The sequence below is a fragment of the Pseudoliparis swirei genome, chromosome 17, assembly GCF_029220125.1.
Source record: "Pseudoliparis swirei isolate HS2019 ecotype Mariana Trench chromosome 17, NWPU_hadal_v1, whole genome shotgun sequence".
In the NCBI taxonomy this organism is placed as follows: Eukaryota; Metazoa; Chordata; class Actinopteri; order Perciformes; family Liparidae; genus Pseudoliparis; species Pseudoliparis swirei.
In genome coordinates, this window is record NC_079404.1 from 8,201,409 (window position 1) to 8,228,052 (window position 26,644).

At 45.6% G+C, this 26,644-nt stretch overlaps 1 protein-coding gene across 1 annotated transcript in view; it reads left to right on the forward strand.

Moving 5' to 3' along the window:
• LOC130207564 (actin-binding LIM protein 1-like) overlaps positions 1-26,644 on the forward strand; it is a 40,176-nt gene that overhangs the window by 8,533 nt on the left and 4,999 nt on the right. Inside the window, exons 4-17 of the mRNA XM_056436211.1 lie at positions 1,030-1,156; positions 1,284-1,377; positions 20,433-20,520; positions 20,924-20,988; positions 21,346-21,390; positions 22,114-22,191; positions 22,329-22,487; positions 22,707-22,751; positions 22,912-22,947; positions 23,087-23,216; positions 23,749-23,868; positions 24,351-24,455; positions 24,833-24,880; positions 25,927-26,072. Coding sequence (XP_056292186.1) covers positions 1,030-1,156; positions 1,284-1,377; positions 20,433-20,520; positions 20,924-20,988; positions 21,346-21,390; positions 22,114-22,191; positions 22,329-22,487; positions 22,707-22,751; positions 22,912-22,947; positions 23,087-23,216; positions 23,749-23,868; positions 24,351-24,455; positions 24,833-24,880; positions 25,927-26,072 — 1,286 coding nt within the window. The remainder of the gene's footprint in view (positions 1-1,029; positions 1,157-1,283; positions 1,378-20,432; positions 20,521-20,923; positions 20,989-21,345; positions 21,391-22,113; positions 22,192-22,328; positions 22,488-22,706; positions 22,752-22,911; positions 22,948-23,086; positions 23,217-23,748; positions 23,869-24,350; positions 24,456-24,832; positions 24,881-25,926; positions 26,073-26,644) is intronic.

Below are 26,644 nucleotides of genomic sequence, written 5' to 3' on the forward strand. Positions count from 1 at the left end.
TTGAACAAAGAAACTGCCGTATTTATTGCATCTTAAATGTTAACCCCTTTTACAAGCAGCGGTCTGTTGGTTGGTAAGCCAAGTTGTGCTGTGCAGCCAAACATTGTTCAAACTAATACAACTTTACCTTCAATACTATTCTGAAGTTTCCAGACTGAAAATGTTTGGCTGATTTTTGGGAGAATAAAAGAGGGAAAAGTTGTCAAACAGTTGGAACCACTCAAGTTCCACACAGCAGTGAAGAAAATACCTTGACAGGACATGAACTGCTACCCAGTACTGCCTCAAGCTTGAATGATGTAGAGGTATCATCCATTCTCTCATTTTCTCCATAAACACAGCCTTGTGTTGGACCAGTCATGTTTATGAATAACACCAAGACAGGCCTTGCTAAATAATGCATTTCCTTTCCTCTGGAACAGGGAATGTGCAGCCCTCAGACCCCTCCTCTTCCACCTCCTCTCTCTCTCTCTTTCTCTCTCTCTCTCTCCCCCAGCCTCCCTCCCGTGGTCTCTCAGTTGGTGTTTGAAGAGCTTTTAGACAAGGTCACCTATAAGTAATACATACATCGCAGCCTCGTTACGTCTTACGTAGTTATTGTCCTCTGTGGTTGCAGTAGGCTCTGTGTTGCTTTCATCCTCTATTCATTAGAGAAGAGATGACTGGAAGGTATTTTTAGAAACCAACCTCTTGCACTTTTTAAGCATCAGCATCCCACTTGGATATGGATGGAGCATTTAGAGCTATGGTAAGAGAGCTGTGGATGACAGAAAGAGGCAGCTATCAGAATGCTGTTGGTTACATTCTATTACCATCTAGTGTCTTGGGTCACAACTGACAAGCGGTCTTATTTCCTTGCATACAATAATTTCTTCTACAGTGAGCCCATTACATTAAAAGCTGTGTTTTTAAATGCAACACAAATCAGGTATTCATTCTTTCTACACACTTTATTTTTTGCACTCAGTTTGTACTTGGAGTTTTTGTTTCAGCAAAACTTAATTTGTTGCCACTTTTGATTTTTTTCAGATTGTGCAGGATGTGGTCGAGACATTAAGAATGGACAGGCTCTTCTAGCATTGGACAAACAGTGGCATCTGGGCTGCTTTAAGTGTAAGGCCTGCAGCAAAGTACTGACTGGAGAGTACATCAGCAAGTAAGCATCTCATATCTACCGTAATTACAGGCTATTTGACTAAATTTAGGCTTTCATAAGGTTCACACACGATTTGATATTTCATTGTGAAGTCCCTGCTGCTTAGATTTTTTCTTTCTCCACTCAGGGACGGCGCCCCCTACTGTGAAAAGGACTACCAGATCCATTTTGGAGTTCAGTGTGAGGCGTGTCATCAGTTCATCACAGGGAAGGTCCTTGAGGTAACACACACACACACAGCATCCTTCTGTAGCAGTGTTGGGCAAGTTACTGAAAATTAGTAATTAGTTATAGTTACTAGTTACTTCTTTTAAAAGTAATTGAATTACTTTACTAGTTACTGTATATCAAAAGTAATTAGTTACTCGGGAAAGTAACTTTTAAGTTACTTTTATGTCTGCTTTTTTAATGTAATGGACAGTACTGAACAGTCAAACACAATAAACATATGTTGTAGACCTATTTATTGCAATCAACAGGGCAACAGGCCTTCAAATCAAGCAGTTGTACAAAAGTCCCTTTTAATACTTAACTTAATACAAAATAACTGTGTCATTTAACAGTGGTTTTTTACATTAGGCCCAATGACATAAAAGTGATTGGCCTGCAGTATAGTAGAGAAAACAAAGGTGCCTTGAGGTGCTGCATATAATTGAGGGGGGGGGGGTGCTAGTGAGGCGTGTACGTGCTGATCTGGAGTCAGTTTGGTAGGATTTGGGTATAAATATATTATTTCATTTAAAATATGGATTTTTATTTAAAGATATTCATGTAATTTGCATGCAAAATAGGTCTACCCGAACCAGCGGACAAAAAATTCAACCAGCGGCAAAACCGCGGACCTGGCAACACTGGAAGTGGCTGTCAATCACAGTGTGGCACCGTGCGTGCTGGTCGAGGGGGCGTGCCTGTGATTGGCGGAGTAGAGGGGAGGCGGGGTTAACCTGTCGGAAAACGGAAGTTACGGGTGGTTGACGGGTACCGTTGTTGTTGATATTCGAGCTCCTGAGCCGAGAGGAGCACGCTGTCTGTGTTGGTGGATGCCCAATAAAGGGAGGAATAATAACGTCGTCCCGTCTCCGTGTCATCAGTCCATAACGTCCGAGACGTTACAATATCATTGCGCCACCAAGGTCCTGCGATGTCAGATCAGAAGCAGCTAAAGTAGCCTAGCTTGTCTTCTTGTCTGCAAGTGTTCATTTTTCACAAAAGAGAGTAACGCGAGTAACGAACTCATTTAAATTTCAGTAACTGTAACTGCGTTAGTTGATTTAAAAAAATACTTCGTTACATGCTCGTTACCGCTAAAAGTAGTGGAATTACAGTAACGCGTTACAAAGTAACGCGTTACTCCCAACACTGTTCTGTAGTACCCGGTCTCATGTTTTACTCTAAAAGAGATCTCCAGCGTCTGAGGCACAAACCGCGCATCTTTCAAGAACACCAGCAGCCCTCGGTTCATCCTGGACGCGTGGGAGACATTATCGTGTCCAACACTGTCTCCCACAGCCAAGAGAACCTCCTCTACTGGGATACCTGGGTCGGGCTGAATCCGGACGACATGTCTCAGAGACGGCGTCTCAGAAGACGCCGTCTCACACCAGAAAAACGGTTCTCTCTCCACAAAGCCCAAATAAACCCCAAAATATACCAACAATCAGACACTAGAAACACAACAACTCAATCACACAGTGAAATATTAAAGAATAAAAAAATTAAAAAAATCACCAAACATGTGCCGCACCACACTCTCGATCGTTAGCAGCTCCCTCCAGAGAGAGAAAGTGGAAGGGGGTGTTGGGAAGTGCTTGCTATAGGGAGAGCAGGGTAATGTGAGACACTTTTTACATTTGCTCCCCTCTCGGCGAGCTTAAATGATATATCAGTAAAACGTACACATTTCCCATTAATTCAGGATGTTACCTAGCAATGTACGTTATCAGAATGTCTTTTGGACAAAGGGTAGTGAAAATATTGTAGCGACCCTGGGTCAGGAACGCTACGAGGCGTAGATGGTTTATAGGGTGTTTATTCAGGGAACATAGAACAGGCTACTGTTCGCCGTAGCCTACGCCAAAACGACAGCAAAACGCCGTGAAAGCCTCCTGTGGCAGGGGGGTGTGTGTAAGCTCGGCTGCAGAGTGGGTGGAGCGGGGGTGTGGTTCAGGGAACGGTGTCTGATTGTCATCAGCTGGTCTGAGGACAATCAGACCAGCTGATGACAATCTGTGGGGGTGTATCTGCGAGGCTTTGGCTTCAAAAGGAGGTGGACGGGCTGAAGACGGGGTGGAGTGCTGGAGCAGAGACACTGTCTGGGGTCGTGTCCAATAAAGTACATTACGAACTATCGCTCTGGCTGATCATTCCGTGGTGCTTAAAGGGGAACCTACCAGTGACGGCAAGACGCATTGTCACACCTCCCAACCAGCTTCACGTCTGCTCTGGGTCATAGCTCTGCTCCGAACGAGTCGTAACACAACACCACACAACACAACAACATCACTCGCTCTCCAATCACAGACACGCCTCACAGCTACCAGCTCATGAGACGTTCACTTACATCCTGAACATAACATTTATAACATAACATTTCCCTCAGTCCGTTACACTACCCTCCCCCCACAAAGTCCCTCGCCCCCGAGGGGGCCAACAAAGTCTCTTCGGTGGCCAGGGGGCCTGCGGTTCCTCTGAGGCTGCCGTCGGCGCTGGGGAGAAGGAAAAGGGGTTAAGGGGACGCTGGGACCAAGGGCAGGGGTTGGGAAGGGAGGGGCGGGGCCAGGGACACTAAGAGTCTGTGAATGGGGCGGGCGAAAGGCTGGGCCCATTGGGAAGGGTTTGGTGGGTAGTCTGGGCTGAGTCCAGGGTTCCCTGTGCCCCAGGCTCTTGTCCTGGTGGGGTGAATGTGCCCCGGTAGGGGGCCAGCCTGTTTCTATGCAGAGCGACTTTCCTTCCTCGTGGTGGCAGTTGGACCCTGTACACCACCTGTGTGTGTGGACTTGTAGCTGGCCGGACAGAGGCTGGGGGTGGGTGCAACTCAGCAGCTGGCAGGGTGGAGGGCAGTGTGGATAGCTCATTTGAAGGGATGCAGCTAGGGGCAGCATAATTTGTTGTCTCAGCCGTCAGTGTGGCAACGGTGTGGGTCGCAACACAGCCAGGCCGGGGTGGCTGGCGCCACATCTGGATGACATGACCATCAGGGAATGTGAGAGTTCCTCTCTTTGTGTTGATGACACAGTCCAGTGGCGGGCCGTGGGCCTGGGGCCTGGGGCCTGGGCCTTCAGTGAGGTCCTACACAGTCCCACCCGAATTAATACACCTCTTATTACTATCATTATGATGCCATGGCTCTAGACCAGGGCTGCTCAATACGTCGATCGCGACCTACCGGTCGATCGCGGCGTAGTATTGGTAGATCGCATGACATAAAAAAAAATTGGTCCGCCCCCCGTCATTTTCTCTATAGCACGTCTTTGTTCATTTATTAAACTAAACAGCCGTCTGATGTTGATCGTATCTACACAACAGCATGTCATTTCTCTCGGCTCTCCGTCTCGCACGCTGCAGAATGCGCGCATCGGGACGGAGAAAAGAAGAAAAAAGTCACTTGCACTAGTTTGTTCACTAAACAGGGCATTGTCGCACCCAAAGCAGTTTCACCGTGATGATAAAGACACATAACTATTCACTGAAAATAAAAGAAAGAAAACAAATAATTTGCAACATAGGCTATTTGCCATTTTATTTTGTGCCAAACATACATACACATTTAATAAAAAAGAATGCATTGTATGCCTACTCACCAAAGACTGATTATTTGAACACAAAATCCATCCTTCTTTCTTTCCTCAAGAAGACTTTAATGACTCTGTTGTACAGTCTATCTGTGCGTTTTAGTTCCACCAATAAGTCCTTTTCTATCGACATGGAGGCTAATGCTGAAAGCCGAGTCTGTCCAGTAGCAAAAGTTTGTCTTGGGAAAGGCGTTAAAAGTATATGCTCGACCAAATCGACATCTTCTCCTCCTTCCGCCATTGTGGGTTGAAAAAACAGCTTTGTAGTCCGCAAATTAATTCCTTTATCAAATTCAGTTTCCTAGTTCTGAGGTTTTGCATATACCTGCCCAGTGCCCATAGACCCCGCCTCTCAATATTGGTCATCCAATCAAAAGACGTGCAGCACGACGCCTGCTAGCTGGCTCCTGTGCCGGTTCCGGGGCCAGCTAGAAGGCCTACAGGAGCCAACTCTAAAGCTGATTGGTTGACACAACATTGTCATTCCCATTCACTTGAAGCTACCAGCGCCCGCAATGTTGATTCTGAAGGCCTAAGGGCAGATTTTAGCCCCCTGGCAACACACGATGGCTGAATATGATTGGATAAAAGATCTAACATAAAGACCAGTCCTCCAAATCTCAACCTGGGGCTGGCAGCAGTGCAACCAAGAGGAAAGCTATGAAATGAAGAGTGTAACTCTTACTCTGGGGAATCATTGAATACATATTTGTGGGAACATTTATTTAAAAAAAATATATATTCTGATGATGTTTAGGCCAGCAGAGAAGGCCTTGCTGGCCCTGACGGCCCGCCACTGACACAGTCCAATGCCCCGAGAACATCCAGTCCCAGTATACAGTCCTCCAGGTTAGCAACCCACACCGGGCAGCGGATAGACTTTTTCCCCAGGCCCAGAGTCACTATTGCTTCCCCAACCATGGGAGTTCGCTCCCCGGTGACTGACTGCAGTTTCACTATCGTGGGAAAAATATCAGTTCCATTTGTCACCACATCGGGCCTCACCAGGGTTGCTGATGAACCTGTGTCTACCAGTGCAGAGCAGCATGTCCCTCCAATGGTGAGCATTGCATACCAACAGTCTCCTATCCATGTTCGACCCAGCACCAGTGGCGGTTCGTCCATAGGGGGCGCTAGTGCGCCGCCCCTCTTAAAATTTGGAGATGAAAAACAAAGAAGAAGAAAAAAAAAAAAATCCTGTCAAAAAACATTATATGCCAAATCATTTAAATAGTAAATATACCGTGTTGACGCGCTAAATGTGTGTGGGAGACCGTAAGCCCCTGTCAACAACCACTTAAGTTAATGTGAAAAAATATAATATATCGCCATTATCACGGAGAGAAGCCCTCCCTTTTCGAGGTGCTGGTCTAACGTGTGTGTACGGCATCGATACAACATTTCAGTCGTTTTGGCAATGACCGGCTTCACATTGGCGGATGAAACCGGGAATCTTGGTGCGCACAAATGTGCCGCGATTGATTATTCGGCAGATCAGAGACCCGTATGTTCCCTCAGCCCATAGAGCAGTGTTGCCAGGTCCGCGGTTTTCCTGCGGAATCGGGCCACTTTTGAAGTGTTGCGCGGGTTGAATTTTTTGTCCTTGGTTCGGGTAGACCTATTTTGCATTCAAATTACATGAATATCTTGAAATAAAAATCCATATTTTAAATGAAATAATTTATTCATACCCAAATCCTACCAAACTGACTCCAGATCAGCACGTACACACATTTTATTTATGATAATATACTGTATCTAATAACACAAGGCCATTTTAGGACCTAGGTGAAATAACTTGAGGGAAAACTGCTTTTAATGCTGGCAAACTAAACATCTGTTGTTACTTTGTAGATATTACAATACATTTGGCAATGATAGCAATGCTGTTGGACTTTATTTGCAGTGTATATGGTTTGGCACGGGCATATTTTGAGTTCTGATATTGGGCTGGTTTTATCTCACAGACCTGGCAACCCTGCCAGGGAGCTCCACCTCCACCTCCACGCAGGTACGCGAGCAACATAGCTAGCAGAAGCTTGTTGTTAGCATGGCGTCGGTGACTGAAAACTCTGTGGTATCTCTACGCGAAAGACCTTTCAATCGACGGTCAGATATTGACAAGAAGAGGCTGAAAGAGTTGGGACCCGAACATCCGGAATTAAAAATTCAGCAGCAAATCGCTGACCGCGGGAGGACGTACACCCGGAGATTCTCCTCTAGCCGATATGCTAACCGGAGCTGGTTAGCTGAATGCTCCATGAGTAATTCGTTTTTTGTTCCCCCTGTCTGTTGTTCCAAAGTCCTGGGACTGAAACTCTCTGGACTACAACGGGGTGAGGGATCTACAGAGCTTCAGACAAGTGTAAAGCACGAATCTTGCCGCAGTTATCTAGCTCAGAGCATGAAGCTAACTCGCTAACAGCTGTTAGCGAGTTAGCTCCATGCAGAGCAGTAGGAGACCGAACTGGCATCGAAACACAACAAAGAAGTTCTGAAAAACAGACACATTCCCTCAAGAATAATGAAACAGGCTGGTTACAGACATGATTGACTTTAACCAGAGAGTTATTGATAAGTTTGCCAACTTTAAAGAGAGGAGGCTACTTGTCTTTACAGTAGTGGGTCTACTCTGTCACCCAATGTAACATGTGATCTCTTTCTGACTCTATTCTGCTCTGAACCTCTTTCATGTGAACTCTTTCATGTGAACTCTTTTATTTTGCAAACCTCTGAAACCCAACCCAATGTTCCTTAAAGCTGCTCTGAACCTCTCATGCCCAAAGTCACAGTGTGTTGATAGTTTTTATTGGACAGTGTTGAGCACGCTGTGTTCTTGAAATAAAGCTTTGTTTTTTACAATATTCTACTCAAAACCTCTTTTCTTCTCATTGTTGAGTGCTATTTAAACTGCGCCCCCCCCCCCCCCAAAAATTCACCAGCCGCCACTGCCCAGCACCACTAGTCGCTCTAGCTGACCATCAAAATCCTCCGGTGGTCTGGTTGCCCCTATTTGGTCGGACGGTTGTGTAGCTTCGTTAATTAGAGGGGGCTGGGACAGAGTGCCAGGGGTTTGCATCGTCCCGATTATACGGTCCCGGCTCGTTTCCCTTGTTCGCGGTGTAACAGGGGCAGTGTCGGACCAGGTGGCTAGGCTGGCCACACCCCCAGCAGACTCTTGGTCGTGGCTTGTCTTGCCTCTCATCTCTCAAAGTGGCAGCCCTCACTAGCTGGGTTAGCTCCCCCACCCAGGCAGGCTGCGCCAACTCCCTTTCCATCTCACAAGCAGCGCTCCCTTTTGGTGCTTTTTCAACCACTTTACCCATGGCGCCAGCACACAGCATCTCTCTCTCCGTTGCTGACTCCAAAGCCTCCTGGAGCGACCCAGGGTGAGCGAGTAGTGTCTGGATGCGCAGGTCAGCTGGCAGCAGGGCCTGGAGGAAATGGTCCCTAGCTAGCTCACTCTGGATGGACGGGGCATGTGGGCGTAGGTGCGGTGAACAAGCCCCTCAATGTCATTAGCGAGCTCCCTCAGCGGCTCCTCTGGCCGTCGCTGTCTGCTGCATAGTTCAGAGCGGAGCAGGCTAGTGGCAGAGCATTGTCCAAATCGTCGCTTTAGAGCCCCAATTAGTGCATCATAATCACTCCTATCATTAGGACTCAGCAGCAGCAGGCTTGATAAAGCGTCACCCGTGAGGCACATCGCTAACTGGAGAGCTTTTACTTCAGTGGACCATCTACTGGCATGGGCTAATAGTTCAAATTGTGCATGAAAAGCTTCCCAGTTGGATTTACCGTCATATCTGGGGGTCTTTATTGTGGACGGAATAGCTTCTCTCCGTGTCTCAGTGTGCTCAGTCATGTCCCTTCCTGCGGCCGCAGTTATTCCTCTACGGCCGCCATTTCCATCACCGGCGCGGCCCGAGTGGCCAAAGCCAGCCTCCGCAGCCATCCTAGCGGTCATTTCTTTTACCCGCTCTCGGTGCTTCGTCGTCTGCCAGGCCTCGGCTGCGCCGTCCTTCTCGTTTGTCACTTTTTCCTTCCCGTTTAATCTTGAGACGGCTCCCCGACGTCATGTTTCTCACCGTTGACGAGCGTTAGCCACTTAGCTTCTCTGCTGCTAACTCACGTGGTGATGTTGATGATAGCGAAAGTTTTACTTCTGACACCAAATGTAGCGACCCTGGGTCAGGAACGCTACGAGGCGTAGATGGTTTATAGGGTGTTTATTCAGGGAACATAGAACAGGCTACTGTTGGCCGCAGCCTACGCCAAAACGACAGCAAAACGCCGTGAAAGCCTCCCAACCAGCTTCACGTCTGCTCCGGGTCATAGCTCTGCTCCGAACGAGTCGTAACACAACACCACACAACACAACATCACTCGCTCTCCAATCACAGACACGTCTCACAGCTACCAGCTCATGAGACGTTCACTTACATCCTGAACATAACATTTATAACATAACACAGAGCTGCCAACTTTTCAAAAAACCTTGGAGTGAGATTTTGTCGGGGGTGACCAAAATGTTGCCGCGCACGCAGACACACACGTTGGTGGCTCAAATATCAGGACATTTGAATTAATGTGGCGTTGTACCCTGGGTTGCCAGGTCTGTGTGACAAAACCAGCCCAATGGCCAATCAAAACCAGCCCAAACCAGCCCAATGGCCAATAAAACAAGCCCAAAAAACAAGCCCAATATCAGAACTCAAAATATGCCTGTGCCAAACCATATACACTGCTTTTAAAGTCCAACAGCATTGCTATCATTGCCAAATGTATTGTAATATCTACAAAGTAACACCAAATGGTTAGTATGCCAGCATTAAAAGCAGTTTTCCCGAAACAGTTATTTCACCTATGTCCTAAAATGGCCTTGTGTAATTAGATACAGTATATTATCATAAATAAAATATAGCTCTGTGAAGGTGTAGTATTGCATCCATCGGTTGCGAGCCCGATGCATCGTTTTGGATACAGCTTGCATTCTTGCAAAAAATTCAGCAATGCTTCTGTTATTGAATTGGCATCTCCGCCGTCTAAATTTTTGATACCAGCAAAAGTAGACACAATGCGCTGCTGTGTTTGGCTGTAGTATCTTATGACAACAGCAAGCTGTTTTTGCATGCCCACGTCGGTACTTTCATCGATAATTAAAGAATACAGTTCTTCCCCTATATCCTTTAGTTTAGAAGCTGGTGCTGCATGTCTGGGCCGATTACGTTGTTTATGAGTTCAGAGCGTTTCGTCCTGTGCAGTTTGATGTCCTTCTGTGCAATTTCACCAACAAGCTCTCCCAGGATCCACTGTCAAAATGCTTGAATGGCAAGCAATGTGCGCTGTCATTTTAAGCTCGGCTAACTTCACAGAGTGGTCAATTCTCACTGTGGTTATGCCACTGTCAAACAATGTACGCACTCGACAACTGGAGAACGGAGCAGCATTTCGAATGTGTTTCCCCGTTTTGCTGTGGTTTTGGAGATCACTGTGGTGCGCACGAATCTCGGTTTTGCAGTACCGACAAAAAGCTTTGGTATCATCCCCAGCCACACGTTCTATCCATTCTTTAATTCCGTTTTCACTTTCCCATTCTTTCGTATATTTCTTCCCGTATTTAGCCCACTTACCGGGTGGCATGTTTCTCCAGTGTAGCTAGCTATACTAACTACCAGACCAGAGTTCGGATCGAGCGGGTCGCGGGAGACTGAGAGCGGCGAGAGCTTTAGGTGCGTGTGTGTATGTGGGCGTGTCCCATGTCCATGTGTGTACGTGCTGATCTGGAGTCAGTTTGGTCGGATTTGGGTAGAAATAAATTATTTCATTTAAAATATGGATTTTTATTTAAAGATATTCATGTAATTTGCATGCAAAATAGGTCTACCCGAACCAGCGGACAAAAAATTCAACCCGCGGCAACACTTCAAAAGTAGCCCAATTCCGCGGGAAAACCGCGGACCTGGCAACACTGGTTGTACCCATGTTGTACCCTGCATTCTGGCCTGGCAAAGGTCTTTTACGAGGCATCTTTGCTACCTTAAATAATTAAAATGTTTTTTAATAACTCTACTCTCATTTACAAAAACATGACTAATTCTATTGCACAAATGTCCTGTCTTTATGTTAAATTCTTTATAATACATCTTACTTGTTCAAAGGCCTGCAAATAAAGTGATAAATGCTATGTGGGCAGCCTTAACAAACAATGCTCTGATGTTTTGAGCTTGCAGTATACCAAGAGGTTAACAAGGTGCTCTCCTGCTGCTTGTTATAGATAGATAGATAGATAGATAGATATATACTTTATTAATCCCCAAGGGGAAATTTGTCGTGACAGTAGCAGCACCAATAAACCAAACACACAAGAATAAAAAACAAAACACAAAATATAAGAAACAGGGATGAAAGATATAGAAGTATACAAAGTAAAATAAAAGTACAATACAATACAAAACAAAATATATATGTACATATACAACACACATGCATACACAACACCAATGACAAATCAAATCAAATACAAAAATATTAAATATAGACAGTGTGCAAAAAGCAAAGTGTGTGTATATGTGCAGATGAGATGAAATGTGTGTGTATGTGTCGTGCAAACAAATGAAATGTGTGAAGTGCAGATCAACATAGTGTAAATATTAAGTTATTATTGCACGAGGATCTGGCAAGAGGTGATCTGTTATAGAGCCTCATAGCCGTCGGCAGGAATGTTCTCCTGTATCTGTCCTTGTGGCAGCGGAGCGTGAGGAGACGTCTGGAGAAAGTACTCCTCTGTCCCTGTAGTAGGTGGTGGAGAGGGTGGTCCGGGTTGTCCAATATGGACAGCAGTTTCTTCAACGTCCTCCTCTCCACCACCTGTTCCAGGTGCTCCAGCTTGCAGCCGATGATGGAGCCAGCCTTCCTAACCAGTTTGTTAAGACGGCTGGTGTCACCGGCTCCGATGCTGCTCCCCCAGCAGACAATGGCAAAGTGCAGTACACTGGCGACAACCGACTGGTAGAATAACTCCAGCATCTTGCTGCACACGTTGAAGGATCGAAGCTTTCTCAGGAAAAAGAGTCGACTCATCCCCTTCTTGTAAACAGCGTTGATGTTGGCCTTCCAGTTCAGTCGGCTGTCGATGGAGACGCCCAGGTACTTGTACTCCTCCACCATATCCACGTCCACTCCCAGGACACTCAGAGGTGTAGGAGCTGTCGCCTTCCTCCTGAAGTCCACCACCATCTCTCTGGTCTTGGCCACGTTCAGCCGCAGGTAATTCTCATCGGCCCACTTTACAAAGTCGCTCACCACTGCCCTGTACTCCTCCTCCCGTCCATCCCTAATACACCCGACCACTGCAGAGTCATCAGAGTACTTCTGCAGATGGCATGACTCCGTGTTGTACTGGAAGTCACTGGTGTACAGGGTGAAGAGGAAGGGAGACAGAACAGTTCCCTGTGGGGCTCCAACATCACTGACCACCGTTCCAGACAGCACACGGCCCATTCTGACAAACTGTCGTCTGCCTGTGAGGTAGTCAGTCAGTGCGGTTACATGCAATCGAATTATTGGCTTAGTCGGACTGAAATCGAATGATCCGTTTCATGTAAACACCTTAGTCGGACTATGTGCGGTCCGACTTCGGTCCGATTAACACCCCTGGATAGCTCGGTCCGATCCAGTTGATAATTCGACTCTCGCGGCATGTAACTCTGAATTCGATTCGGAACTGGACTTTGCGTCTTTGCGCATGCTCGAGATCCGCCGCCTCCTCCTCCTCCCTCCCTCCCATGTCGTGACCCGGAAGTCGAAAGAGACGATAAATTAAATTCTCCGTGTACCTTCGGCGACGGCGTCTTCTCTCCGTTCTCAACTCAGCCAATAGCGCCATTTGCATTCGCTGTACTCCTATTAACACCATGGAAGAATAGTAGAGGGATGTAGCTTCGCCTCGCTCTCTGTTCGCCATCTTTCTCGAAATGTTGTTGATAGTGGTGAAGAGGTCAAGCGGAAATGGCTGTATCACCACGAGTTGTAATGAAAACAGCGCCGCCTATCGTATCGGATATGACATGCTTTCGGCCAATGATTCGAATTACTCACTGCCATGTATATTGGGATAACAGCAGATCCCCCAAAAGATAGCATAGTCCGACTAAAGCAAGATTCGAATTATACCATCATGTAAACGCACTGAGTGATCCAGGAGATGGTGGACGCGTCTACACCGACCACCCGCAGCTTCTCACTCAGTAGCAGTGGCTGGATGGTGTTAAATGCACTGGAGAAGTCAAAGAAAGTGACTCTCACAGAGACACCGGTTCCATCCAGGTGCGACTGAGCTCGTTGCAGCAGGTAGATGATGGCGTCGTCCGAGTGGACACATGAGGCTGGTAAGCAAATTGCAGAGGGTCCAGCGATGATTTCACCTGCGGCCGGCGGTGGGCCAAGACCAGCCTCTCCAGCACCTTCATCACATGGGAGGTGAGGGCGATCGGTCGGTAATCGTTGAGGCCAGATGGTGTTGACTTCTTTGGAACAGGGACCAGGCACGACATCTTCCACAGCACCGGGACTTCCCCCTGCCTCAGGCTGAGGTTGAAGAGGTGCTGCAGGACACCAGACAGCTGGGTGGCGCAGGTCTTTAGGACCCTGGGGCTGATGCCATCAGGACCTTCTGCCTTGCGCTGGTGTAGTTTCTCCAGCTGTCTTCTCACCTGGTCAGTCGTCACAGAGAGAGGGGGGAGGGTGGAGGAGCTCATTGTTGTTGAGGGCTCGGTGGATGTGCAGCTCAACAGGGGGGACAGAGGGGGAGGGGGAGGTGTTTGGGAGGGGGGAGGTGTGGAGGAGACGGGGGGGGGGGGGGGGCTGTGAACTGAACCTGTTGAAGAAACAGTTCAGCTCGTTGGCCCTCTCCAGGGAGCCCCCTGGCTGTCTACCTCCCACCTTGAAGCCAGTTATCTGCTTCATGCCCTTCCACACCTCCTTTGTGTTGTTCAGCTGAAGTTTGGCCTCCAGCTTCCTCCTGTAGGAGTCCTTGCCCTCCCTGAGCTTCAACTTCAGGTTGCGCTGGACTCTCCTCAGCTTATCCCTGTCCCCAGACCTGAAAGCAGCTTTCTTCAAGTTAAGAAGCGCCTTCAGGTCCCTGGTGATCCAGGGCTTGTTGTTGGGGAAGCAGCGCACAGTCCATGATGGGATGGTGGTGTGTTCACAGAACTTGATGTATTCCGTGATGCAGTCGGTCATACTGTTAGTGTCCTCCCCATGCGGTCCACACAACACATCCCAGTCCGTCGACTCGAAGCAGTCCTGCAGAGCGTCGTTCGCCTCCAGAGACCACCTGCTCACAGTCCTGGTGGTCGCCGGCAGCCTCTTCACCAGAGGAACATACCTGGGTGTCAGCCGGACCAGGTCATGATCAGACCTGCCGAGGGGGGGAAGGGCAGTGGCACTGTATGCATCCTTTGTATTAGCATACAGCAAGTCCAGAGTTGTATTGTTCCTTGTTGGGCAGTCTATATACTGATGGAAGGTTGGCAGAGCTTTATCCAATCTGGTGTGGTTAAAGTCACCAGTGATAGTCATGAATGCTCCAGGCTGTTGATTCAGCAGAGCAGACACAGTGGAGTGGATGGTGTCCACTGCTTCCTCAGCGTCAGCTGATGGCGGCACGTAAACGACAACCACAATGGCGGACGTGAACTCTCTCGGCAAATAGTAGGGGCGCAGTTCAATGTTCCGGCTACAGAAGCGCTCCTTCACACAGACATGGTCGGGATTGCACCACCGTTCATTCACATAAACCGATCCCGCCCCCTCTCTTCTTACCGCACTGTGTAGAGTCTCTGTCCGCCCGAACAATCCTGAAGCCGGGCACAGACGCGCTGTGATCCGGAAAGTCCGCGTGCAGCCACGTCTCAGTAAAACACAAGAGACTGCTCTCACGGAAGATCCTCTCAGTCATTACCAGCGCGCCGAGCTCATCCGTCTTATTCGCCAAAGACCTCACATTCCCCGTTATGATCGACGGTACTGAGGGTTTGTATCTCCTCGTTTTAGCCCTCCGCTTGACACCCGATCTGCAGCCGCGAGCCCTTCTCCGTAGCTCCAGCGGGATCACAGGTCTGTCTCGAGGCAGGAGCTGCGGTCTGCACAGCGCGATCAGCTGAGCGCGCGAGTAAGCCACGGTCCCCGTCATTGTTTTGCTGTGGCTCTCCGATACTCACGACAAAGCAGGGCTCTCAAGTTTTGAAGACAGGCAAACGTGAGATTTCCATCAGCACCCGATACAGCTGACCGTTGCGCGCGCCGGCATCGAGCCGAAGAGAGTTGTTGACGGGGGGGGGGTGCTAGTGACTATTTTTGCTCCATCCCAATGCGCGCAGACCGGCGTCGGAGCTCTGCAGCGGAACAATCGATCGGCGTATTGAGCACCCCTGCATTCAAGCATTAAATAGCCGAGAGGTTTTTTCAGCGTGAGGAATTCGATGTGTGGCGGGAGTGCGTGAGCAGTGGCGTCCCTAGGCTAAAAAAACCCGGGGTCACTTTCCTAGCTAAGCTGCACTGGCTAAGCCCCATATGTATCCAAATCCTAGAGACGCGCCTGTGCGTGAGATAAGACCGAAATGCGTGAGTCTCACGCTCAATGCGTGAGACTTGAGAGCCCTGACAAAGTGAACAAAAACCACAGTAGAAGTTGCGAAAAAAGTAGTTATGGTCCAGTATCCGACCGTAACTTAGACCAACGTGAAAGAAAAGGAGAAGAAAAAGAGAGGAAAAGTGCAAAAAAAGACAATAAAATAAAAAGCAATTGTGGAGCTACTGAGACAAGCAGCCGTTGGCACGGCGCCATTTTACAATTATGACAGCTGAGTTTACATCACCACACAAAATCACACGCACAAACACAACACATTATTTTAAGATTTAAAGTTTAAGAGAGTGAGAACTTAATTGAACCACATGTCATTAACAGGGCTCTTATGTTTTGAAGACAGGCAAGAGTGACATATCTATCCAGGATGTTTTATTTTCAGTGGTTGCTGGATTAAATCTTACAGATACAACAGATACGGTTTTTTCTGATTGGCTATTGTGTACCCCATTTCTTTTTTTGATTGGCTGATAAGTGGCTCCTCACAGCAGAACTCCAGAGGAGAGCTTGATTCCTCCACGGTGAGGGCAGCGCGGTGTAAGGTATTCTCGAAACTGGGCACTCTGCAGATGGTGGAAAAACAGGCTTCCGGACGCGCATGGATTAAGTTATCAACATTTAATGGCAAGAAAAGTGAAACAAACATCCAAAGCACTCTCCTACTCCCGGCGCCGGCGCCGGCTGCAGGCTGCACCTGGGAGACACAGCCTGCCGCGTCGCAGCCTACCTGAGAAAGAGAACGATCCCTCTACAAACACGCTGTCTCATAATCCTCTCTTGCGCCGGTCGAAACGTCACTTCCGGTTCCGACGCTTTCACAATAAGAATCCCGTCTTGTTAAAGTCACCTTCACAATAAAAGTCTCTTGTTATTGTGAGTCACTTCACGGATTTCAACCGGCTTCGTCAATCTATAATACTAACATACAGTCACTCTCATGCCATTTACATTTGCATAGAGTAAACATTACCCCTATGCTTCATAATACATTAATAACAATATCAATATTCTCCTTAATATTGTCTATTATAATATCTTTCTATATGTATTAATTTAAACCATAAGACCTCTGCAGATGTTATCAAAATAAACTATTACAACTTAACAGCGGCCAGCTCATGTTTGCGTGCTGCGGCACATTAAAACATTAAATAGCCGAGAGTTTTTTCAGCGTGAGAAATACGATGTGTGGCGGGAGTGTGTGACGTAAGACCGAAATGCGTGACACTTGAGAGCCCTGCATTAACACACCGTAGTCTCTGCTCGTTGTGTCTGTTTGAAAATCTTCTTCTGTTGCTAACTTCGGGACTCTTTGGGGTAAATAGGATGTCTATGCAGCGAATAGGTTTATAGATGCGCTCCTTAGCGCCATCTATCGTCGCAGAGTTTGAAAAGAAACCAACGCGCCTCGGCCCAAAATCAGAATTTCTTTTGCCGTGAGATATTGGTTGTGTGGCGTGAGAGCATGTGAAAACATGCAAAAGTGTGTGTCACACGGCGAAACCGTGAGAGTTGGTAGCTCTGCATAACATTTCCCTCAGTCCGTTACAATATGATTGTTTCAAAAAAAGTGGTCTTGTGTTTTACTTTACCCCTAAGCTGGGGTAAAGTGAGACAGACCTGAGAAATCAAGGGGGTAAAGTGATCCACTTACTTTTTCCATTTTAAAACTACCATAGCCTATAACATGTTGTAATAGTTACAATCCTGACAGCTAGATTGACAACCACACATTCCAAAACTAATATCGGACTAGTAATAGAATCATGGAGATTAAGATCAATTAAGCACATTTATTTAAACACTTGAAAGTAACTCCGAACAAAATCCTATACAACAAAATATAATGCAAAATGTTTTAATTAACAATCAAATGACAGATAGAACCAGTTAGATTAGAACTCATATGCCAGTTCACGGCAATTAACTGGAGCAAGGCCATGGAACTGGTCAGCTAGTTGTTTCAAGTGTTTGCTCCTCCTCCATCTCATCTGTAAATATTCTCTTTGCCTCAGCTACTGCACCCCAGGATACTGATTTTACTTCCCATTTCTATTTTTCTTTATACATCTTTTGAGGGTTGTCTTGTCAATATTTCTATCCCTTCCAGCTTTTCTTAAGGACTTATGTCCTTGCATGACCTCAGCGGCTGCACTCTCCATCTCTGCAAGGGGTGTTTGGCCCCATGTTGTCTTCCTGGTGTAGTTTCTTGGCATGATGGCTTTTCTACAATGTTTATGATATTACAAATACAACATAATTAATGTAATATTACACTCAAATATATTTAAGACTAAACTTAACTTGGGGTAAACTGTGTCACTTTACCCCATAACATGTGTCTCACTTTACCCCACAGCCACTATTTGAGAATAAACAACATACCTTAGCCATTCAGGCTAATCTTCAGCTAGCATCAATCACATAGTTGTATATGTTAGAGGTTCATCGACATGTATGAAATATGGTTTTCTACCTAAATCAATTTGTTTTGACACAAAAGTTGATTTAGTTCACAGCAAGAACATTTACTTTTACATGCAAAAAACTAATTTTTGTGAAAAAACATACTTAACACAGCACACCCATCTTTTTCATGGCAAGGGGGGAATGGGAGGGGCTTGAAAACATAATGGTCACATGACCACAAATGGGTTCCTTTGCCTAGATACAGGGGGTGTCTAACATTACCCGGTGTCTCACATTACCCCGCTCTCCCCCTAGCTGCTCTGTAAAATGTGAAAATGCAAATGGTAAGTCAATGGCCCCATCTCTCTAGGCCTCGACGAGTGGCCCCTTGTCAGCTAAATAAGTTACTGAGGGCTGTTAATTTCTACAGCAGGCACAATTTATTTGGGGTATTTTAACACCCTTGGTCAAAGTCACAATGGCTTTTTAGTTGTGCTCTCTGCATTCAAAGTGCCACGTCAATGAAGGCTGAAATTTGGGCGCTCTAGCCGTCAGATAATCTGATTGAATCGCATTATGTAGGTTATCACAAAGAGGAACACTCAGGGAGAGAAGGCAAGGTGGACTGTTGGTGATATTCCATGATAATAACTGAACAATCTTAAAAATGTTTCCTTCCTGAAAAAAAAGAAGACATTCAATTATTTATTTCCCATTCCCACATGAAATGTAAACACCTACATTATTACATTCACCCTGCAGATCAGTCTCAGGGAAACATTCACCAACAGCTGCCCACTGTGCAATTTCATCAATTCAATTCCGTTTATTTGTATAGCCCATTTTCACAAATTTACAAATTTGTCTAAGAGTGCTTTACAATCTGTACATATAGACATCCCTGTCCCAGAACCTCACATCGGATCAGGAAAAACTCCCAAACAACCCTTCACAGGGAAAAAAGGGAAAAAACCTTCAGGAGAGCATCAATTCAATTCAATTCAGTTTATTTGTATAGCCCAATTTTCTAAAAACAAATTCTCGAGTGCTTTTACAATCTACACATAGACATCCCTGCCCCAAAAAACCTCATCGGAACAGGAAAAACTCAAAATAACAAAAAAGGGGGAAAAAGGGAAGAAAGAAAAGGAGAGGAGAGCAGAGGAGGAAGAGAGGAGGATCAGATGTGATGTATGTGCAGATGAGATGACGGAAGAAAATATAAGGATGAAAGTAATTCAATGAATATGACAGTTAGTAGGAGGCAAGAATGTAGATGGAGATCTCCACGATCCACGATGCAGACTCCACGATCCATCAGGCAGATGGCGTGGAGAGGAGGCAAGTCTCAACAGGACAGTGGCGTGATATGCAGATCGATCCATCACCCCAGATAGATCTATGGGATCAGGCCAAATGATGACTCCATGAGACGTAAAGTCCCAGGCCGGGGAGAAAGAAAGGGACTTCCGGGAGAAAGCAGAGCAGAAAAGAATGTGATGATAGAGAAAAAAAGGATCATGGTAAGAGAAAAAGAGGAGATAGTACAGTGTATGAAGCATCCTAAGGGATAACCAGCGCTGGCCCCACTATAAAGGCTGTCAAGGGGCTGGACCAAAGCCTGTCTGATTCAGCCCTATCTGTAAAGTCTGTCAAAGAGGAGGTCTTTGTCTCCCTCCGACTGTGTGGAACTGTGTCTGCCATCCGGCTGGCTCCTGAAAACTAGCTTGACTCCCATTCTACTTTTTAAGACCGCTCTTACTACAACTGCTAACTATTTAGGGCACTACAGGCTTCTAGCTAGCTGAGCGGTGGATGAAGCTAGCAAGCTAAAGGCGATATGGTGGAATCAAGATTTTGTATTAATGGAGAATCATAAAAAGTTTAAATTGTTTTTTAAATTACTGATTGAGCAGAGCAGCTAGTGCAGGAGCAGCTAGTGCTCTTTTTGCTAGTTTCTCTCTTCCAGCCTGTTGGGATCATTCAGAGACCATTCTGATGGATTCTGGAGGATGCCAATAAGGAGCTATTAGAGCAGCCTGTCAAGTAACGAAGTAATAAGGTCTCAATTTTTTTCGGTATCTTTGAACATCTTTTCTTTTGATTTTTTTTTTTATTGTTCATGATTGAAATGAGAGAAATACGAAGATGAAGAATGCAGGAGTTAGAGGACAAGTCTCTATCAAAAAGATAAAGGAATAATCAAAGAGAAAGCCAAGAAAATTCTAAAAAATCCATCAGCAGTCATTCTCAGAGCAGTTTTTCAGGATCTGATGAAACTATCCTCTGCACTAAAAGGGCTTGGATGTTAGAGGAGGGAGATGCAGCTGGGAGTAGGTAGAGTTCTGAGTCTATTTCCTGGAGGTCACAGCTCCTCGCTTCACTGATGACTTTGTTGAGTTTTATTTTCCTGCTCTCTGTTTTCCAGGCAGGAGACAAGCACTACCACCCAAGCTGTGCGAGATGCAGCAGGTGCAATCAGATGTTCACAGAAGGAGAAGAGATGTATCTGCAAGGTGAGCGGACACATCATATGACAACTTTGTTACTCCTCTTTGCTTGACAGAATCTGTGGAGTGGCATGCTTCTCTGGAGTGTAAGGCTCAGGGGTATAAGACCCTGTCGGCGTGGGGATGAAATGGCATCCTTTTTATTGTCTTTTTATCATTTACTGTGTGATTTGTCTGCTTATGTCCCGTGCTGCTGACACACTGAGTGCTGAGAGTTCATTTATATTCTGTACTGGAACCAAATTCGCACAACACTGGCTGAGTAGCAATTAAAGTGAAGTGAGTGAGTCTTTGGTGGTTTGTGTCCCAACTCGTTTTGGAGGTTTTTCCTTTCACTCTCCAGCTCTCAGTCCACACTACAACTATAATAAATTGTATTTCCATATGTAAATGTATTTTATCTCCTTAGGGTCAACAGTGTGGCATCCCGGCTGCAAGAACACCACCAGAACAGAGGAGAGACACAGGGAAAGGGTAGGAATTTGGGCGTCACCATCCATGACTTTGTCTTAACTGAAAGTACCTTTCTGTTCATGTCTCACGACAATTTTTGCCTGGAAAAGAAAGAAATTCCAAATATGTAATGATGGATTCTGCATGGGCTGTTCCCACTTCCTCGATGAACTGTTAAACCCTAACCTACCGTGGTTGACATAATTTGCCGATGAAGGCAGTGTGTGTGTGTGTGTGTGTGTTTTTGCATGCGTGTATAAATGGACATTTGCATCTTCACTTGTTCGTCTGGATATATATGTGTGAACTGGGAGTCGGGCTGAAGATGCACAACCCCTTGTGTGACATCCTGTGAACCCCCCTCTCCTTCTTTCACAGCTATTGCCTCCGTCCCTCTTATTCCTCCAAAAAACAGAAAGGCAGGTAGGCTACTGTATTCACTATTGGCTATGAGATGGCATCATCCTGTGTTCCACCATGCACATAAGACATGATGCACTGTTTGCTTCCATCTGCTGGAGACAGCCTGCAGTGCGTCCTCTGTGTCATGGAGCCATTCACTCTTGTCCTTTTCACACTTTTATCAGCGCTCATATGAAATTGCATGAGACAAAGATCTGCACACATTTGGAGGAGCAGACACAATATACATAATCACAGATGACTAATGTGTCTGTTCAAATCCCCCATTTACACATTAGGAGAAACGCTAATTGAGCTCGACTCAGACCTGCTGCTGCCATACAAACTTTCCATTTCCCATAAACCAGCATGAGGTTCTAAAGAACATACAATCAAAGGGTGAAGCACTCAATAACTTTGCAAATTTGCAAATGAATGGCCTAATCGTGAAATAACATGTTAGTATTTCAAAGTACCTCATGTTATTAATGGAACGTAAATACAGGGATTGTCAATCCCCTCTCATTGCTTATACAGTATAAAAGCCAAATGGTGTTTTGAGTAATTTCCACAGTGATGTGCAGATCAGTGGGATATGAATCACGGGAGGCCGACTGCCTGACAAAAATGTTTGGGACTAACAGCCACTTATGTGTGTGTGTGTGTGTGTGTGTGTGTGTGTGGGGGGGGGTGTGTTTGTGTGTGTGTATGTGTGTGTGTGTGTGTGTCTGTGTTTTCTTGCAGTCTACGAGGTCGTCTTCCGAGAGTATTTGTTCCAGACATGGTTCAAGCATACCTGGCTCACCGGGTCACACGATCTATGTGAGAAATGTCACAAATACCCGTTTTTATAAAGGCTTCTTTTGACAATTTTAGCTTGCTCAGTTATAGAATGTTCTACCTTAGTAAACCCCATTTACCCGGTGTGTATGCATCTTTGTCTTTATTTGTCTCCCTAGGCAAAAGTAGACAATGAGATCCTTGATTACCGAGACCTAGCTGCCATTCCAAAAGTCAAAGCCATTTATGACATTGAGCGTCCTGATCTTATTACCTATGAACCTTTGTACACCACTTCCCTGGATGATAGAGAGGAGAGAGGAGAGAGTGTGGGCGAGGTAAACACACGGAATGCATATATCTGTTCCTGAATGCATGTCATCTTCATGCACATACAGCACTGTGCATTAAGATCAAATAATCCTCTGTTTTGCTCTTGGCTAAGTTCTCCGATAGTAAGACTTTCTCCCGTGGAAAAAAACAAACAAGGAAAGAAACACAAACAATGGTGTGTTTAAAGCCCGTATGCAGTTCTGAATTGCTTGTGTCCTTCACAGCTCCACACTGCCAGGAGGGAGTGTTCCCCCTTGCCCGATGACAAAGTAAGATACGTCATCGTTTGCTGATGATGATAAATGATCCTAAATCGACAATGATATATATATATGTCTGGCTTTCTGGGCTCTTTGGCCTCTATGGAGCAGGCTAACATTAGCGCTTTTAACAACTACGTTATAATTGTGACTTGTTTCATTCTTTTAGTGCTCAAGAAACATGTCGCCAACCCCATCTTGTGAGGTGAGCATATCATTTTGTCATATTCACTGTTCTCTGTATGGAATGTTTAGTAAATGCAGCATATAATGTCTCATTATTTGATTCAATTTGTGTGTGTGTGTGTGTGGTATATTTGTGTGTGTGTGTGTGTGTTTGTCAGGGCTCTTACGACAGGAGGGAACGCATCCTCCAAAGGTCAACGAGTCAGGGCTCTCTCGGATCACCAGTTTATAATCGCCACGGTTACACCCCCACCTTGTCAAGGTCACCACAGCATTTTCACAGACCCGGTGAGCGTGTGTATGTTGTTCCATATTTTTTGACAACATTTAAAAAAATTACTTTTATACGGTGGATTGGTGAGATCTTTACTTGTCAGGTAGATGACAGTTAAAATACCGTGGATTAGTTCACTGACCCTCCCTCCTTCTGATAGCAAACTTCGCCAAAATTGTCTTATGATTGTTATGTTAAATACATTTTTGCTTTGATGGACAATCCATCCTTTCAGCAGAATAACAATCGTAAAGTCAATTTTGCGCCTTTAACAACCCAGTTTTTCCAGAGTTATCATTGTTTCCATTTAAACATTTGATTTTAAAGTGTAACACTCTTCCTCATTCTGACTGTTCATCTTAAATACTCCTTACCTCTCACTTTGGGTGTCTTTTTGTAATTTTTTTTTACGACATTTGATTCCTGTCTATCCTCCTTTTCTTTTGTTCCATACCTTCGCACCTTCTATTTCCTCCCGAAACTGACCAACCTCTGCTGCCTGGTCCTGGGGTTTTGTCCCCTGTCCCACACTCTCCCTCCCTTCAGAGGCTCTGACAGGCATGCAGAAGCTCTGCTCCTCCTTGTGCAGTAACAGTGTGGGCTCCAGAAATAGCGACTCCCGCCCCACCTCCCCTTTCAGACACCACTTCCTCCCCCATAGTCAAGGTAAGGGCCCCACTCCACTCCACTCCACTCCTCTCCACTTCCCCCCTCTCCCTGAAGGCAACACATCATCTCCATCGTCACCTCAAAAGTCACCTCTCCGTCAGTCATTCTGGATCCAGCGCCATCTATCATTAGACTATATCTGCCATCCTGAATGATGACACACTTTTTAACCATGAGCTCTTATTGAACCGTAAATTCATATTATTCAACAGACTAACAAACATCATAGTTCATAACCCTTTGCACATTTCCCATTCTCGCTTTTTAAAACTCTGCTCGTTTTCTCCGTGTTTGTATCTTCATCACACAAATAGCATACTGCTCCAATAACTGCATTCCTCTGAGGCAAACCGAATGTCTCCCATTCGCTTAAAGTAACTTTAGCTAGTCCCTTTGGTCCCTGTGTGTTGCGCCGTTCAGACTGTGGTTCCCCGTTAGTATCCCTGCTTATGTTTTGTTCTTGGTTCTTCCCACTGGAGGCACTGATCTGCCAAGTGGCCGGAGCTCCCCCCTCCCGCTCAGGCCCGACAGCCGGCCGGTCACCCCGCCTCTATCTCAGACCCCTAAACATTTCCACCTCCCAGGTAGGAGCTGGAGCGCACCCTGTCACTGCTCGTCCCTACTTACTATCCATCCATCCATCCATCCATCTATCTACCTTTCTATATATCTGTCTATCTATCTATCAATCTATCTATCCACATATCCATCTATCTATATATCTATCTATCTATCAATCTATCAATCTATCTATTCATCCATCTATCCATCTATCCATCTACCTTACTCAATTTATGATCAGCTTTTGCTTTTCCCCCTCTTCTTTCATATTCCAGGAAGAACGGCGAAATTCATTTGAGTCCCAATGTGTAAATGCTTTACAATAGATTTGATTTGTTAAATAATAGAACCACTGTATAATCTATAAATGTCATTTCTGTCTGTATTTGAATGTTTTCAGATCAGGGGAGCAACATCTACAGAAAACCGCCCATCTACAAACAACACGGTAGCTCTCCTCCTCGAGTAGAGACAATTTTACTGTGAAAAGAGAAAGGGAAAAAAAGTCTGTCTGAGTACAAATTCAGGGTAATACTCGAATTAGTGACGTTACTGAGCCAAGCTCTTTCCTGGAGGAGCTTTTTGTTAATCAACAAACTGTATTCATCTAACCATCAGTGTGTGAGCACTGTTTGAAGTCTGTCTCCAATCCTCTTCAGTCTGATCTGATTTTAAACACTACACTTTCTCTATCTCTGAACAAGTCAGGGGAGCAACGTTATCATTTTCTTAAAGCGAGACTATGTAACGTTTGCGACCAGTACAGAATCATGACACTTTGTTTTCCAGGAGCCATTTCCGTAAAAGGCATCCTGAATGGCAACACAAAACCATGTCTCCTGCTTGGCTACAATGTGTTAACCTAATACATTTGTGATGCTTATCTGCGACTGGCTTAAATGTGATGTAACAGGAGAGATAGTCAGCAAACTGACTTGGTAATGTCAGTTACACTGTAATATCAGCCTGAAGTTGGCCAACGTTAGCTAACGTGGTCATACCAGACCAAGTATAAAAGCAAGTGGCAACCAAAAACGTGAGCGCATCGGATTGAACAAGGGTGCGTTTTATTGCTTCTGAACTTCATTCTATTTCTTCAAAAGTTACATAGTCTGGCTTTAAATTGAGTCTGAACAAATATGTTAATCAAAGTACATGTGCACACTTGTGTATATGCAAGCCAGCTGGTTTTTGAGACTTTAACAATTTTTTGTATAATCTTGCTTGTACAAGATGCCACTCAAATCATCCTTGAAACCACCTTTCCTCTTATCCACTGGCAGTTCATCACCACTTATTTCATAAAATTACATTTAGGGCTCAATCCAAATTTCTTGTTTTGAAAGACATTTTGTGGAAAGTGTCCATGTTAATTCTGGTCAACCTAGGATTAAATTAACCTTAAATCTAACAATCAGATGGTGCGAAGAATGTTTATCTGTGGAGACCGTGACTCCAACACTGATAGATCAGTTCCCATGGTTATAAACCTAGATACAGATGCCGTAGCACGTCAAAGCAAGTCTGCTGATGACGTCATCAGATCCGCCACCTTCCCTGCTGCCCATGCTCCCTCTCCGGATGACAGCTCACGGAGTGAGGGCAACCGTTGGCCCTGCTCTCTCGCTGTATTAGGTACAGTAGGCTCCTGATGGGCATGCTTGCAATGCAACTTTCCAGCGGTACGAAATACACCTCACCACAACCTAACTCTTCTTGTTTCTCCCTTCCAGTTTCCCCAAAAGCTTTAACTGCATCCCTGCTTCACTCCGAGCTCACGCTTTTATTCAGACGTTTCAGTATTTGCCGTTAAGTTTACAGAAAGCAGAAGTGTTGTTTGGTTTCCGTTTCTGCCATGTTATTTTTTGCTTGAGATATAGCTTCAGTTTGGCCATTTTACTGCACATGATGGGTGCACTGACAATACAGAATTGTGCCACAAATGACTTGGACAGAGATTGCTGAGACTGACTTCAAATTTACTTTTGTCTGTCTGTCTTACTGTGACAAGTGTCTAGCAGTCACTGGTAGGTTCCCCCTTTAAGCCACACGGAATGAGCAGCCAGCGTGATGTTTTGTAATATCCTTTATTGTATACCCGACCACAGGCAGTGTCTCTGCTCGGCACTCCACCCCGTCTTCAGTCCATCCAGCTCCTTTTGAAGACAAAGCCTCGCAGATACACAAACACAGACACCGTTCCCTGAACCAC